General features: G+C 40.0%; 1 protein-coding gene across 6 annotated transcripts in view; it reads left to right on the top strand.

Annotated features, from left to right (window-relative positions):
• Nucleotides 1-4,033, top strand: part of ZNF521 (zinc finger protein 521) — a 232,229-nt gene extending 228,196 nt beyond the window's left edge. For all 6 annotated transcript variants that reach the window (XM_064507330.1, XM_026095949.2, XM_064507328.1 and 3 more), the window contains one exon: nucleotides 3,204-4,033. In XM_064507330.1, the coding sequence (XP_064363400.1) occupies nucleotides 3,204-3,233 (30 nt within the window). In that variant the 3' untranslated portion in view covers nucleotides 3,234-4,033. The remainder of the gene's footprint in view (nucleotides 1-3,203) is intronic.
• The last annotated feature ends 10,380 nt before the right edge of the window (nucleotides 4,034-14,413 follow it).

Below are 14,413 nucleotides of genomic sequence, written 5' to 3'. Positions count from 1 at the left end.
CTACTTCGCTGTTCCTCCATTTTGTGCATGCAGAGCTCACATTTGTGTTTGCAAACTAGTTCTTCATCATGAAATCAGAAGTTTTTGGAAATGTTAACTTAGCCATTGCTGAAGTCCAGGAAGAAGTATATTAGTAAAATATTTCTCCCTTTCCCTTGCTAGGTAGGAAATCAAAATTTTTGCTTCACAGGGAGAGTACTTTGTAGCTAAGCAGATGTGTGTATGTGCAATCAGATTTGGGGGAGGCAAAGAAGGGCAGCAACTGATATCTTCTGTCCATAGTTAAATTACTCCTGTTTGGCAAATGGATGTACTAATTGCTCCAAACCCAGGCAAACTTTTTGGAAGTTTCTGGAGGAGGCAGATTTCCAACTCGCACGCTGTATCTTTAGTGAAGGGCAGTCTGCTCTCAGTGCCGCCCGGGGGCTCTCCACTCTAATATCGTGCTCTCCCTGGGTGAGCCGCGCTCCCATGGCCCTGCTGGCGGGAGCACCGAATTGTGCTTTGCCCACCTGCGGGAGCTCCCACTGCCAGGGAGGCAGGCAGCTCGCCGCACACGAGGAGGCGAGCGTAGCGGAGTCGAGATCTGCTGTGTGGATAATAGAGGAGAATCTTGCCCTAAATTTTTAAACACAACACCCCTCATAAAAACAGCAACAGTTCATAACTGGGATTAATGTTTGCAATTTGCAGTCACTTAGACATGGGGTCTCCAATAGATGGCTTTCGGTAGAGTGGAATATGGCTCTCTGTGGGATTACAGAATTTTCCTCCTCCTCTTATCTCTCCCCTCCCATCCTTCGTCTGCTCATCTTGTCAATGTTATGCTTCTGAGGTGCTTTCACTTTTTTTTTTTTATTTTGACGCTTAGCCAAATAGGCATTTCTACCTAACCTCTCTCGCTTTTGGGGAACAGTAATTACTTTGGCACCTGTGTTCTCTTTTGACTGTTTACAGTAAGCACAGTTGCCTGTTTAAGCCTAAGCTGCTCAAAGCATTTCCTAATGTTTGTATCCTGCCCTGTCATGTTTTCCTCGGCAACTCTTGTTTTCTTCTATTACCTCTTCATCAGCTCCAGAGAATCTCGTTTTGCACCAGGGCACGGGAGTCAGGGACACTGAGAGCAAGGGCAAGTCAGTCCTTGTTCCACGTTGTATTTTGTCTCCCTCACATTTGGACCCTTTATTTTTTAATCAAAAATGTCATTGCAGCCACAGTTACAGCTACACTTTTGACTGTTCCACATGCCACTGTTCATCCAGACCCAAACTGATTATGCATTTTTCAGTTAGTCATAAGAAATAGAAAATAGGAATAACTGACACATGCTCTCCCTCAGCAGATTCAAAACAAAAGGCATCCCCCAAATATCTCTCTGCAATGTAACAACTGGTAAATAACTTTAACCACTCAGAAGCAAATTAAAAATCTGAATTCAGGCTGATGCCCCCTATTTAGCTTGTCCTGTTGTTTCTGGGTACTGCCAGGTCTCCAATAAGCCTGTTGTGTTATGCCATAAGTGCTGCAATAAATGGACACAACAGGATGACAAAAGAGCTGACTGTCAGGCTTAAATCTTAATTTCCTTGCTTTTGTGGTTTAAAGTCAGAGCCCATTACCTGTGACCAGCCAACATTTTACTCTGCAGCGTATTGTTACTGCTTTACAGCATTTTGAAATGCTTTTATGTGAAGGATAGGAAGCTAGATGAAATCAAGTGGTAGAGTGTATTTTTTTAACACTCTCTGGCCTTGGACAGTCTGGAATTCCTGCCATCAGTATTAAATCATTTTGTATTCACATCTGGAAGTTGCATCTTCAAGTGTCACTGGGTCATTTTCCTTTAATCTTGAGAATGGCACCACATTAAAAATTCCTCAGTCTTACTGTAAGATCTTTTCCTTGCCAAATGTCCCATGAACTATTGTTTGTGTGCGTGCATAGCTAAGGAAAGAAAAAGGGAGGGAAAACTATTAGATGGGTCTGCAATCATGCTGTATTTCACATTTGTTTTGCCAAGGCTGTTTTTATGTGTCTTTTCATGGGTGGCTCTGGAGGGTATGGTTCAGTAGATGTTCCCTTCATTGAAAATGATGGCTGTCTTCTGGGAACAGGTTCATCCTGAAGTGCGCTGGTCCAGAGGAGTTTGAAGACAGGTTAACCTAATAAAGCAGGGTAAGGGAACTGCACATGCTAGGAGCAAATTGTGGGATACGACACCCTTCCCCTCTGAGTCACTGGCCCAAATCTGGCCCAGATGACTAGAGGCAAAATTCATCACTAATCAGTGGCTACCCCCTTGTCTGTGAAATAGCATTCATAGTCTTTTCCCCGTTTTCTGTGGAACTGGTTTACTTTGCAGAAAATTTAACGTGTGCTGGATTGGTTCATTGCTCTCGGCATCATGCTTGTGAAGGATCTGAACCAGTGCAGGTGTTGAAATAGTATCTCTCCTCCTTAAAAATGATTGACTCCATTAGGGCAGTGGTACGAGAGAGGGTGAAACTTGTTTGCTGCTAGATATGATGTTTATTCATCGTGTAAGAAAGGAGAATTTCAGGCTCCCAGAGTCTGTGCTGGGTCACCTTGAATAGGGCAGTACACTCACTTGAGGAAAAAGATCTGTGGTTTTTGGTGACTAAAAGAAGGGCTGTGGCAGCCCCTTCTGCTTTCTCATAAGTCTTTGAGTTCTGTGCTGGATGCAGAATGGCTCTTACCACAATATACTGTGCTCCTGTTCAGGGGGAAATAGGTTTTAATGTAATAAACCACTTGAAGTGATGCCACAGTCTAGGAAGCAGAGTCCAGTTAGCATATTTTGGGTTTATAGGCAGCAAGGTCTTTTATGAGAAATAAATGCACTCCTCATTTGCATACTATATAAATCATATGTAGCATGTAAGTGGCCACCAGACACACTGAAGAAGTATGCATTTTCCCTTGGTTCAGGTCTGCTCAAACCTACCTGGAGACGTTGCATTGCCTTGTGACCTGTGGAAAGAACAGCCATGTGAAACAGCTGGGAAAAACACTTTTGTCTGCTAGCAAAGCTGCTGCTGGCTGCTTTAAGACAGGGAGGGGTGACACATATTTTCTTTCCAATACATTATGTCGCATGATGTTGGTAGAATTGTTTGTGCATCTTTCTTTCATGCAGAAATGCCTATCCTGTGACTAACCTCTTTCTTTTATTTTTCTTACAGAATCATACGATGACCCAGCATAGCAGTTAGTGCAAGGCTCATCTCTTCCAGAGAATTCATTGTGGCACAAAAAGGGAACACGTTTTACTCTTTGCACGAAACTTTCATTGTTAATGTATATTATTCAGAAACATTGTATTGTACCATAAAACTTGTATTATCGAAACTGTTGGATGTTCATGTGTTTGAACTTTTGAGCACCGGATAGACTTCCTGTATATAAAGTGTTGCACATGTATTATGTTGTCTGATACTAAAATGGTCTTATAAAGACAAGTGGACTTGGGCCCTATTCAAGAAAGATAATGATAATAATAATACTGTGTGAGGGGAAAAAAACAGCTTAAGAAAATGTGTCATTTTCAAGCAGGAGGGAGAAGATAATAGCTATGTTCCATTACAGCTCTGTTTGGCTTTCCTTTCATTTAAACTTCAGTCTAGAAATCTCTCTTTTGGTATACAAACGGATGAATTCAAGACTATTTTTTATTGCTGAAGATTCTTGCAAAAAATATGAAAAGACTCTTTCTCACAGAGCAGGAACCCACAGTTGAATAAGGCCCGTATATATATTTGTAAGCCTTGCGATATGACAGATAGCATTACCATATATGCAATAGTTGTTATGTAGATTGTCAAAGAATTTTTTTTTTCTGGATACCATTTGAAGCTTTGAGTGTTCAAGACTTTCCTAAATGATTTCACACAGCCAAATTCTTGAATCAGTTGAACTAACCTGTATGTTACTGTTATTAATGTTTACTCTGCGGTCTGAACCTGGAGATTACTGGAATTGTTTTCCAAAAGGAAATAAATTCAGTTTACCATTACGTGTGAGAGTGCTTGTGTCTTCTCTTTTTCCTTTGGAAGTGACATTATTGCTATTATTGCTCCTATAGTATGTAAAGGACCACCAAGATGTGGAATCCCATTGCATCAGCAGCTATGCACATGCTGAATAGGAGCAGGTCCCTTTTCACTGAACTGGGCGTTTAGGTAGACGTAACCAGAAAAACAGCAAAGTGAATTGCACTTGAGGGTAAATCCCTATTTCTGTTTACTTGTTTGTTTGTTTGTTTTGTTTTTTGATGTGACAATCTCAATAATTTCATACCTGTACGCTCGACGTGTTGGTTGCCAGATGAGGCACCACATATCTTCTGTGTATAATTACTGCACGATTTACATAATTCAGCACAACATTACTCAGTGAGTTGGGTCTAGCACTGAGACCAGCAGCCATCGCAGGGGCCACAGCACCATCCTTGCCCACCAGTAGCCCCCACCACTCCAGCTCACCTACCGAAGAGGACCAGAAAACATTCTGCACTATTTTAGTATGGTATCCTATTGCTTGAATTGCTGGATTCATCCCATGGAAACCAGTGTTGCTGAAATACTGCAGTTAAAGAGCTGCACATCACAACAGTCCAAATGGCTGGAGCTGCTTGCCTATTGCTGTCAGGGTAGATATAAAGTGTGATTTCCAGTTTGCTGAATGTCACATTTTGACTCTCCACAGATGGAGGATGGAGAGCAAAGAAGTAAAGTCTGAAAGTGTCTGGTTACTAGATATTTCAAGAAAAAAATGTGTCATGTTTAAAACTCAGCTTTGAGAATATAGCGCAGTGCATATTTTGCCAAGTACAAAAAAGAATTCCTGGGTTTTACATGAAAAATCTCATTTGTGCTGACAAAAGGATAAATACAGGCACAAGTACACAAGGCTTGTAAAATGCCAGTTCTATTTATAAGTCAGAAACTGTTCTCATTCTTTTTCTCATTAATATATTACTCATCTCAGCCAATTTTAATGTGATGATATGTTCTTTATTTTTGACAGATACCTTAAAGGATATAAGACATTGTAGCCTTCATGTGTGAAAGCGTGACATATTGGTTAAGACTGAAAATAGCATGTTTCTAGTAGAGTTCAAGTATATAAGAAATATTACACCCTACTGTTTTTGTAAATGCCAGAGTGCCACTGAGTTGAGACAGATGGTAGCTGGGAAAGATGCAGTCTTATAATCAAAAGCTAAAATATGTCAAAAATATGTTAGCAAGCAAAACATAGCATATTACTAGTGTCTCATGTCATGACAGCTTGCAAAACATGCAAAGATGTTGAATTTCTAGATATGTAAATAAAGTAACAGTAAACAGAGCAGCAGCAATGTGATGAAGGCTTTATGCATCGATTGTGCCTCCAGTGGAGTGCTGGGGAGTAGAAGGGTCTTGCGGCCACAGTCGGCCCCAGATGGCTCGTAAGAGCTGCTTGCTGCCAGTATCAAGTGCTGGAATCCTCTTACCTTTTTGAAAGTAACAGGTTTCTCAGTGATACCTAAATAGCTGTTTAAATAGATTATGGAAGACATCTAAACTTCCCAGTGAGACTTGAGTGTTCCTTGGGGAATTATCACAGCATTTAGAAAAACCAACAAGAGAGGCAGATCAGCTTGCTTACTGAAGAATAGGCACAGCTCTGTGTGCATGTTCGTGTGTGCATTTCAGCTGTGGCATGCCTTCCACTGTCCTGGGTCAGCAAAAGCTAGAAAGAGCCCTTCTTAATACGCTGACCATAACGTGAAAGAATAAATCTATTCAAAAGACTGTGTGGGCAGATTGATGGACAAGGTATCCTTTTACGTCTGAGCCTGGCTTTACTCCCAAGATTTCCAGTGGACATGAGTTTTACTGTAAGTGATAGTTTAATAAAACTATTAGTCCTTCTGCTTATTTGCTAGATCTGTATTTAGGAAAATTGACAGACCTAGAGCTGGTATAAATATGGAACTTATACTGCAGAAGTGAAGCAATCTATCCAGATTATTTGAGCACAGGATTTATCAGGAAATGCACTGATTCTTAAACAGAACAAAAGATGATCTGGGAATAAATAATGGGCATTTGGCCTTTATGATACTCAACTCTCCAAAATAAGAGTTTTTGCCAGCGTTTTCATTTTGATAGCCAGTTGTCTAAGTTTGGTTCTCCAATCCAGTTTAGGCATTTCGGTTCACGTGGAGGTTACCACAACTTCTTCAATTAACTCCCACTACAATGTCCTCATTGCTTTTCCTCATTTGGGAGTTGCTCTATTACCATTAGTCCAAAAACCCAAAGAAGAATCGTGCAAAGGTTCTGCCTTTCTGCCTAGAACAAATTAAAGGTTACCACCTCCTTCCTGATAGCAGGAGGGAAACTGGAATCTTCTCCATGTCTCAGTGACGGGGCTATTATTAATAATTCTGGCATGACCACTCACTTTATTTCATTACCGCTGTCCTCAACAAAAGAAAAAGAGAGATGTCCCTTCCATACCAACATATGGCACCTTCTATTTATAACAAGATTAACAATTCATTCACACCTTGATTGAATCCTGCTTTATTGAGATGTCACAACAGATTCTCACAGCCTGCAAAGGGAAAGACTTACAAATGCTAATATTGTGACAACCAGGACACATAAAAGTAAATGAATTATAATTGGTGACAATTAAAAATAGCTCAGTGTGAAAACAGAATATTATGCTGGTGTTACTGCTGTGTCTAAGATGAGGCAATGTGAAGGACTCTTTAGAATAAGGCCATCCATAAATTCAGAAATGTTACCTTGATTCCAATCTAATGTGTTCAGTCATACACTGATGCTCAATTAATGTTCACAGGGTCTTTACATCTTAGTGAGCAATGTACCATTCTCTTTAAAGAATTTGCTTCACTGGCATTGTAGCAGTGCAAAAGTAAACATGTTTAGGTCTTTTTTACCAATTCCATTTAATACCTCCTTTTTCCTCCTCATTTTTCTTCCTGTATTTGTATGCAGAGGATTTCTTTAATTATTATTATTGTGTTGCTGTTGTTATTAGTAGTAGCAAACTGTGAATGCTATAGCAATGCACTCCCTTAGGAGCTGGGAGGTCCCTGGCCACCAGCTCTTGTGTGCCGATCTTCTTCTGTGTGTGGCACACAAAAGCCTGAAAAGGTCTCACTCATGTTTCAAAGCTCGCTCTCTTTTCAGAGCTATTTATTATTGTCTCCACCATCACAAGTTTAAAAAAGGAAAGTTAATTAAATATGAAACAAGACTGAGCAACATCTTTTAAACCATCATGTCATTAGAATTGGATCCCTCTGAGAGCTGCTTAAAAGGGGTTTGAGAACAATGACTGTTCAATCAGATATTTATGGGCATAGTTATGTAAACACACTCTTTATTGTCTATGTATATTTAATATAATTATCAGTTTTGTACTCGAACTCTCTGGAGACCCAACAAATCACAGTGTTGCTTTGAAAATGTCAGCAGAAAAGACAATTATGTTGCAAGCAAGTATTCATAAATTATATTAAAAAGTCCTGTGAAAATGTATCCTGTGTTGCAGAACTGTTTTTGCACTAGCAGAATCATCACTGCTTTTTGATTTAAACTCTTCTTGTTAGTAACAAGGAAGTTGCTTGAAACAAAGTTGTAATGCTAAAGAGCGCTCTGTTTCTGACTAGTGGGAAAATGTAAGTTGTAGATAAATTAAAAGAACTTGTTCATTTGTTATTAATATGCTGCGATCTTTTTATAGATTTCTAAAGTTTTACTAAGCTAGAAGCAAAAACTGTTTGAACAACAGTATCCAGGTCCTACATCACTCGTGCTTTTCTTCCTTTTTGAGATGATTCCTAACAACTTGCCATGTTTTTTTACTTCTTTTGCTCATTATGTATTAGAAAAAAAAAGTGGAGAACTGGAACAGTGTTCAGTAAATTAAATGTGCCATGCTTATGCTAAACCAATATGTGTGCTGGAGTTTGATAAACACCTAGTAAGTGCCAGCAAATCATCTCTGCTGCAAGATATACAATCTGCATATCAACATCTTAATTAGCAGCTAATGACATTTGAATGGGAAGGTTAATGTTAAGCACACAAATGCAGTTTAGTAAAGGGTAAAAATGAAATACATTGAGACATTTCAATCTTTATTTATTTTTATATATGAAATAGCTGCCTTTTGTGGTAAGCAATCATCTGTCTAGTAATACTCTGATTCTTAGTTATATTCTGGTATAAAATCTCCGAGAAAAGGATGTCTTTTCTGGTACATCTGGTCCCACTGATCAACAGGAATGTTTCACATGTGATGCATTTCACCTGTGCCATTATTTCTGTTTTGAAGACTCACTGGGTTTTAGACAGGCAAAAGATGGTGCAGTTTGTGCTACTTCTTTCAGTAATTATTTTCTAGGCATGTGTTTTTAACAACAACCTTGTGTGCGATGGCACTAAGCAAAGCCCGTTTCTGCTGCCTTGTGTGACAAAAAGCTGATAGGTGTAGTACTGGCTCAGGTGGTGATCTGACTGGATGTCCAGAACTGAACAGATCAGACCTGCTGACACATTAGAGAAGAATCTGCTATAGAAATAGTACTATAGACTTTGCCAGGGGCATGGCTTCCCACAGGGCGTGCTACCGAAACAGCACCTCTACATGGAGCATGGGGAGCATTGGAGGGTGCTTGCTTTGAGACAAAAAATGTAAAGCACTTCCAAGATGCTCAATATTACAAATCCTGTGGCCATCCTCACACAAGCTACTGTGTTGGCTGCATCTGACAGATCAGCTCTGGACTAGCAGATGTCCTTTAATCTAATGATCGCTTTGTTGTTGGGGTTTTTGTCTAATTTTTATGTCCCTTCTAGAAGCTTGATCTCATACAACCTTTATCCTTCTTTATGGGACTAATTATATGCTTCTTTAGAGAGAAAAAATAGACTGTATTAAAGTGGCTGAAAGTTCAGTAACATAATTATGCCACCTTGTTGGCATAGGCAGTTTGGCAAGATCAAAATATGTAGACAAACATATATGTATATATTTGTATGTATATGAATATGTGTATGTGTGTATATGTGTGTGTGTGTATATACACATATATACATATATATTTTTATATAGCAACACCTTGACAAGGTGAATTATGTCCTTCTGCACAAATAATAGGCAGATGGTAAGTGGAAACAGAGCTATCCGTGCAGCAAACAAGATAGAAATCTATTGCATCTAGAACCCGAAAGACATACTAAAATATTTTAAATACATAGAAATGCCCATCATCAAGTCATTCATACTTCTTTGCAGAAAACAGTGGTTAGAGGTTTCTTTTTTTCTTGACTGCCATCTTTTCTCTCCATCTCATGACTCCCTTTGCTTTAATTGTTTAATGACTGACACACGACAATTTTGATTTTCTTAATTACATTTGTGAACCTGCATTTGATTTGGTAGCTAGGTCATCATTCTGGATGAATTTAAGATTCATGCTGATTCATTCATCCATTGACATATTTTATTTCCAAACACCTTTATTCCTTTGTCTTAATTCAATACAATTAATTTTCTGACATGAAATGAAAGGTCGTATGTTTGATTAGATGATAGCTTTTGATGTGCTATTTGTAAATCTTTCAACCTTATTCACAGCTTTTCCTAATCAATATTTAACTTTTTTGACTTCTGCTCTCCTTTTCTTATTAAAAATTATCCACTTTGCCATCTCCAGGGTCTTTCAAGAACTGTCCACTCACTGTACAGTGGCATCTCTTTCAAAAACTTTATTTCTTTTACAACAAAATGAAGATCAGATGGGGTTTTAGAGCTTCCCTCAACAATGTCTTGTTATTGTGGTATGTGTTGTTTAAATATTCACAGGCTGTGGCATAGAGATCATCAGGAGAGGCATGACAGCCCATTTCCAGATTTGACAGCTTGTGTTTATATTATATTGGGGGGGGGGGTTGGGGGGGGGGGTATGAATTGAACTTATGACTTACCGTCAACGAAACCCAGTCAGTCTTTTACCCTGTTTACAGCTCATCTGACTTTTAAATCCTAAGAGTCTCTTTTCTCTCAATGATAACATGTTTTCAGAATCTTTCAACACTTTCTTAATTGCTAAAATTTGCAAACAATAGAAACACCCATGCCTAGCTGTCTGCCAGTAGTTCCCCTGGTCAAGGCTTTTTCAATCTGTTGTCTTCTAGTGTTTCCCTCCCTACATTTTCAAGGGGAATGGAGGAGGAGATTAAAAGGTTATGCAGAGGTTATGTTCAACTGTTTGTTCATTAGACTCCTGGCTCACTTGGTTGTTCAAAGGAGTGCCTGAACATATGAATGATGTTGTTAGATTACCCATATTTGTTTAATACACTCAGTTTCTCTGGTCTGACTCCTGTCAGGCTAGAAATGCAGGAGCCAATTTGAAAACCTTCAAGCCTTTTCTGAGGGAGACACTGCTAATTATCATCCTCTCCTGAATTTCCTTTTCTTGTTTGCTTGCCTCGAATGTAGGGATGGAGCGCAACTTCGGAAGCCTGACAAATATCAATCAGTTTGCTCAGCACACAGCACCATGACACTGCTTACTTTTTTTACTCTAACCAAGGTTTCATTTCCTTTTAGATGCTACTTGATGCTTCTGTAACATTTGATGTTACTAAGCAAGAGCTTTTGTTCAAGATAAAAAATACTTGTGCTAATCTATCTGTGACAATACATGCTTGAACTGAATCTCATTTTTCTCAGCATGAAATACCCAGTGTCTTGGTATTGAGACCGTGTTTCTACCGTTACCTAATTTGGTCTGAGCTGTTCTAAACATTTCTTTGAGAAATGTATTCTTTCTGCGCCCCTTTTGGGTAATATTATTCACTGTTCTCAGTGTAAGCCATGAGTTTGTGGCATGCTTTTCTCCTGCAGTATAGGTCAAACCCTGCACAAAAGATCACATGATGCTGCATTATTTTTCTGTTGCCCTGGTCTTGGTGATTCTGCCTCTTTCAAGGACATGTCTACTAGCTGGACACCTCTGGTGGAGGCACTTTATTTAAGGAAAACCCAAGAGCCTCCTTTGAGTTTGGAGAAGATCCATGAGATTTGCTACAAATACGGCATGGTGACACCTGGGAAAAACTGTCCTGGGATAGACCAAAGATTCTTCTCACCCTGCGGTCTGGCGGGCACCACTGGCCAACAGAAGATGTCTAGGAAAAAGTGTTAGACTAGGGCAATGGTATAGTGACTTTTCTTTGGTATAGTTTCTGGCCTTGAGTTAATGTTGCCCCAGGATTTCCTTAGCCAAAAGTGAGTCTTCTTGTTTGACAGTTTTGGGTGACAGCTTTTTTTTCTTGATTTGTCAAATTAGCTTTTGAGCCTCTATAAGCTTCAAACACACACAAAATCCTGCCGCCATGAGTTTCATTTCCTAACTACACATTGCATGAAGAAATACTTCCTTTTGTTTATTTTGAGCCTGACTGCTTCATTTAATCCCACTGCAGAAAATAAACTGTTCACTGTTCACCTTCTCTCTGCCACTCAGGCCGACTTTACAGACCTCTGCCATAGCGTTTTCCTCTCACCCCATGATCTTTCTTGCTGCTCCTCAACAAATGAATGAAGTCACTAATGAGCAACGCAGATTGTCCTTCCCACCAAAAATCCCAGGGCCTATCCATGTTACACTGCTGGCACAGTGCGGCAAACCTCACTTTGGCTCGAAAAGGGATGGGACATCCTCAAGGTATGACACAGCACAGTCCCATGCAGACACACTGTGCAGGGTTCCCAGAGCAATACAACCAGGTTAGCACTGCCTCTCGCAAGGGCTAATTAACTCAGGACTAATTAATAGCATCCTACCACAGTGACACAGCCATCCAGAGCTTGCTCTATAGCTGCTTGCTTGGGGATCTCCTCACAGTGTGGCATTCAGTGTAGATATGTCCTCAGGATACTACCTTGCATGTAGCCCAGAAACTGCAAGGAGAAACTGTAGGCTTGATTATCCACTCATTTACAGTACTTTTAGCTCAGAGCAACTCTCCCAAAGTTATAGGAGGTACAGTAGCATTGAATCAGTACAATACAGTAGAAAAATCAGGTACAAAAAGTATGAGCATGTGTGTGCATACAAGTGTACAAACTGCAAAAAAGGATAATATTAAAGTTGCAGAGTCAATAACTGAGATGATTCCCTTGCAGTCGCATGTGCACAGGGTAAAGATCTCCCAGTTACATGATCACGCTCCCAGTTTTCCTCAAAACCACGACCTCCACTGGCATGTAGGGAGGACATTGAGCATTTAATGAGCAGCAGCCTGATACTTTACATTACCCTCAGCGTTCAGTTTGGAGCTCTAGGCCCTGTTTGCTGTACACTGTTCAACCCCTCCACCAAAGACAGAATTATTAATTTCCCCTGGACCTGTCTGTGGTGCTCCTGTCTGTGAGGTTGGTATACTGCACAAGCTGCACAAATGACTACATTTCCACTGCACACTGCAGGCTGAGGGAGGCAGCCCTAGCCAAGGCCATAGGTAGCCAACTCTCTTTGGATTTGTGAACTGCTAAATCTTTTCCAGTGGTGAAACAGACCAGGTTTGGTGAATTTAAGCCTGCTGAGAAATTTTTTTTCCCCGTTTACCTTTTTGAACCACTAGAATCCATCCCTCGAACCAGCTAAACCCAGATTCCCCCACTTTATCCTTGTCTACGATTTATCCCCTTTTCCTACAAGTCAGGCCCCATTCTCCCTCTCTCAGAGCCCCCAGGGCTTTCCTCAGTACCAGTTTCCCTTGCCCAGGTGTTCCCAGTATCCCTTGAGGCAATAGCCAAATGTGCTCTTCTAGCTTTTACCATTTTGCATGTTTCCTATCTGCGTCCTCCCTCCCAATAGAAACACCCCTCAGGTCTTCCTTCCGTGCCTGAGGAACGCACACACTGAAGTCTTTTCCTGGACTGGGCCATCCCATGGCCCATTGGAGTGGCTGGAGGTGCTGGAGGTTGAGCCACATGCCTCAGTGGAAATGCAGTGACTGGTAGCAGCAGACATCTGAGTGCGGCACAGTGCACCGCTCCGAACACTACTTGCCTCCCTGAGATGTTATACATTTAAACAACTTGAAGTTAATTAAGAGTATTGGCTTGGAACTAAATCAGGAATCTCACACATCTGTGTTGCCTTCCTAGAAAAGAGGCAGTTTAAAGAACGCCTGGAGCTAAACACGTTATTTTGTACCTTGCTAAAAAGTTTTTTTTTCCTTTTTCTTTTAACCTACATTGCTAGATGCCTATGAACATCTTTTTAAAATGCGGGGTGATTTTTTAACTGATAATGAAAATTATTATTTTGTATGCAATTTAACTTCATCCTAACATCAGACCGCATAATTTAAAGTGAGTTTTCTTCATATACATAACATCATAACATTGCAAGACTCAGAGTCTCTAGCGTATTTAAATGCCTGTTGGTGAGGGTTCGCTTTAGATCCAAATCTCCAGCGTCCCAAGCATGCTACTTGAGCCTCATGGTAGCTGAAGCTAGTTTCAGTGGAATCTTCTCCAGCAGGCAGGTTAGGTTTTGCTTACCCTGTTTTAAATCAGATACGCTATGATTTTTATGTCTGCTATGAAAATGGCTTTGATCACACCTTTTCATGCCACTTTCACCTAAGCACTTTCAGATGTTGCCAGCCCCCAAAGATTTGTTCAAAGGTCTTAAAGAAAAGGAAAAATTGCAACATCAGATTTTCAGACATTCAATTGTCAGCTCTGATTTGCCATTTACACTTGACATCATATTCATTATGGGCCACTTTATTTTTACTTACTAAAATGACATGTTTTGTATGAAAACAATAAAAAGAACTGTATTTTTTTCTTTTCTTAGCTTATAGTGACACAAGTGATACAGCACAGTGCTAAATATCTGGGGGAATGAACAACATACTAACAGGTTTGACGCAAACAAAAGGAGGTACTTCTCTACCCAAAATGTGGCTAAGCTGTGGAAATCTTTACCACAAAATGAAGTGAAGGCTAAAAGGTTAAATGGGTTGAAAAAAAAAATCATTAGGAAAATTCACAGATCAAAATAATTGAGTATAAATACAAAAGTAGCAGCTGCCTGAGGAGGTCCATGAGCTGCAGAATACTGCAGCTGGCAAAAACCTTTGGTCACCAGTCAGTGCAGATGGGATACTGAGCTACGTGGCCCTTTTGTCTGTCCAAGCTGCTATAGTTGTCATGGTCTTATGATTCTAGGATAACAAAAGTACAGCTCCTAGCTTGAACCACATGAACAATAGTGAGTTGGAGAAGTAGACTGAATTGTCAGGTCAAATTTAAAATAAAATAAAATAAAATAAAATAA

The sequence above is a fragment of the Dromaius novaehollandiae genome, chromosome 2, assembly GCF_036370855.1.
Source record: "Dromaius novaehollandiae isolate bDroNov1 chromosome 2, bDroNov1.hap1, whole genome shotgun sequence".
Lineage (NCBI taxonomy): Eukaryota > Metazoa > Chordata > Aves > Casuariiformes > Dromaiidae > Dromaius > Dromaius novaehollandiae.
Note: the sequence above shows the minus strand (reverse complement) of the source record. Positions and strands in the feature narration are given on the sequence as shown.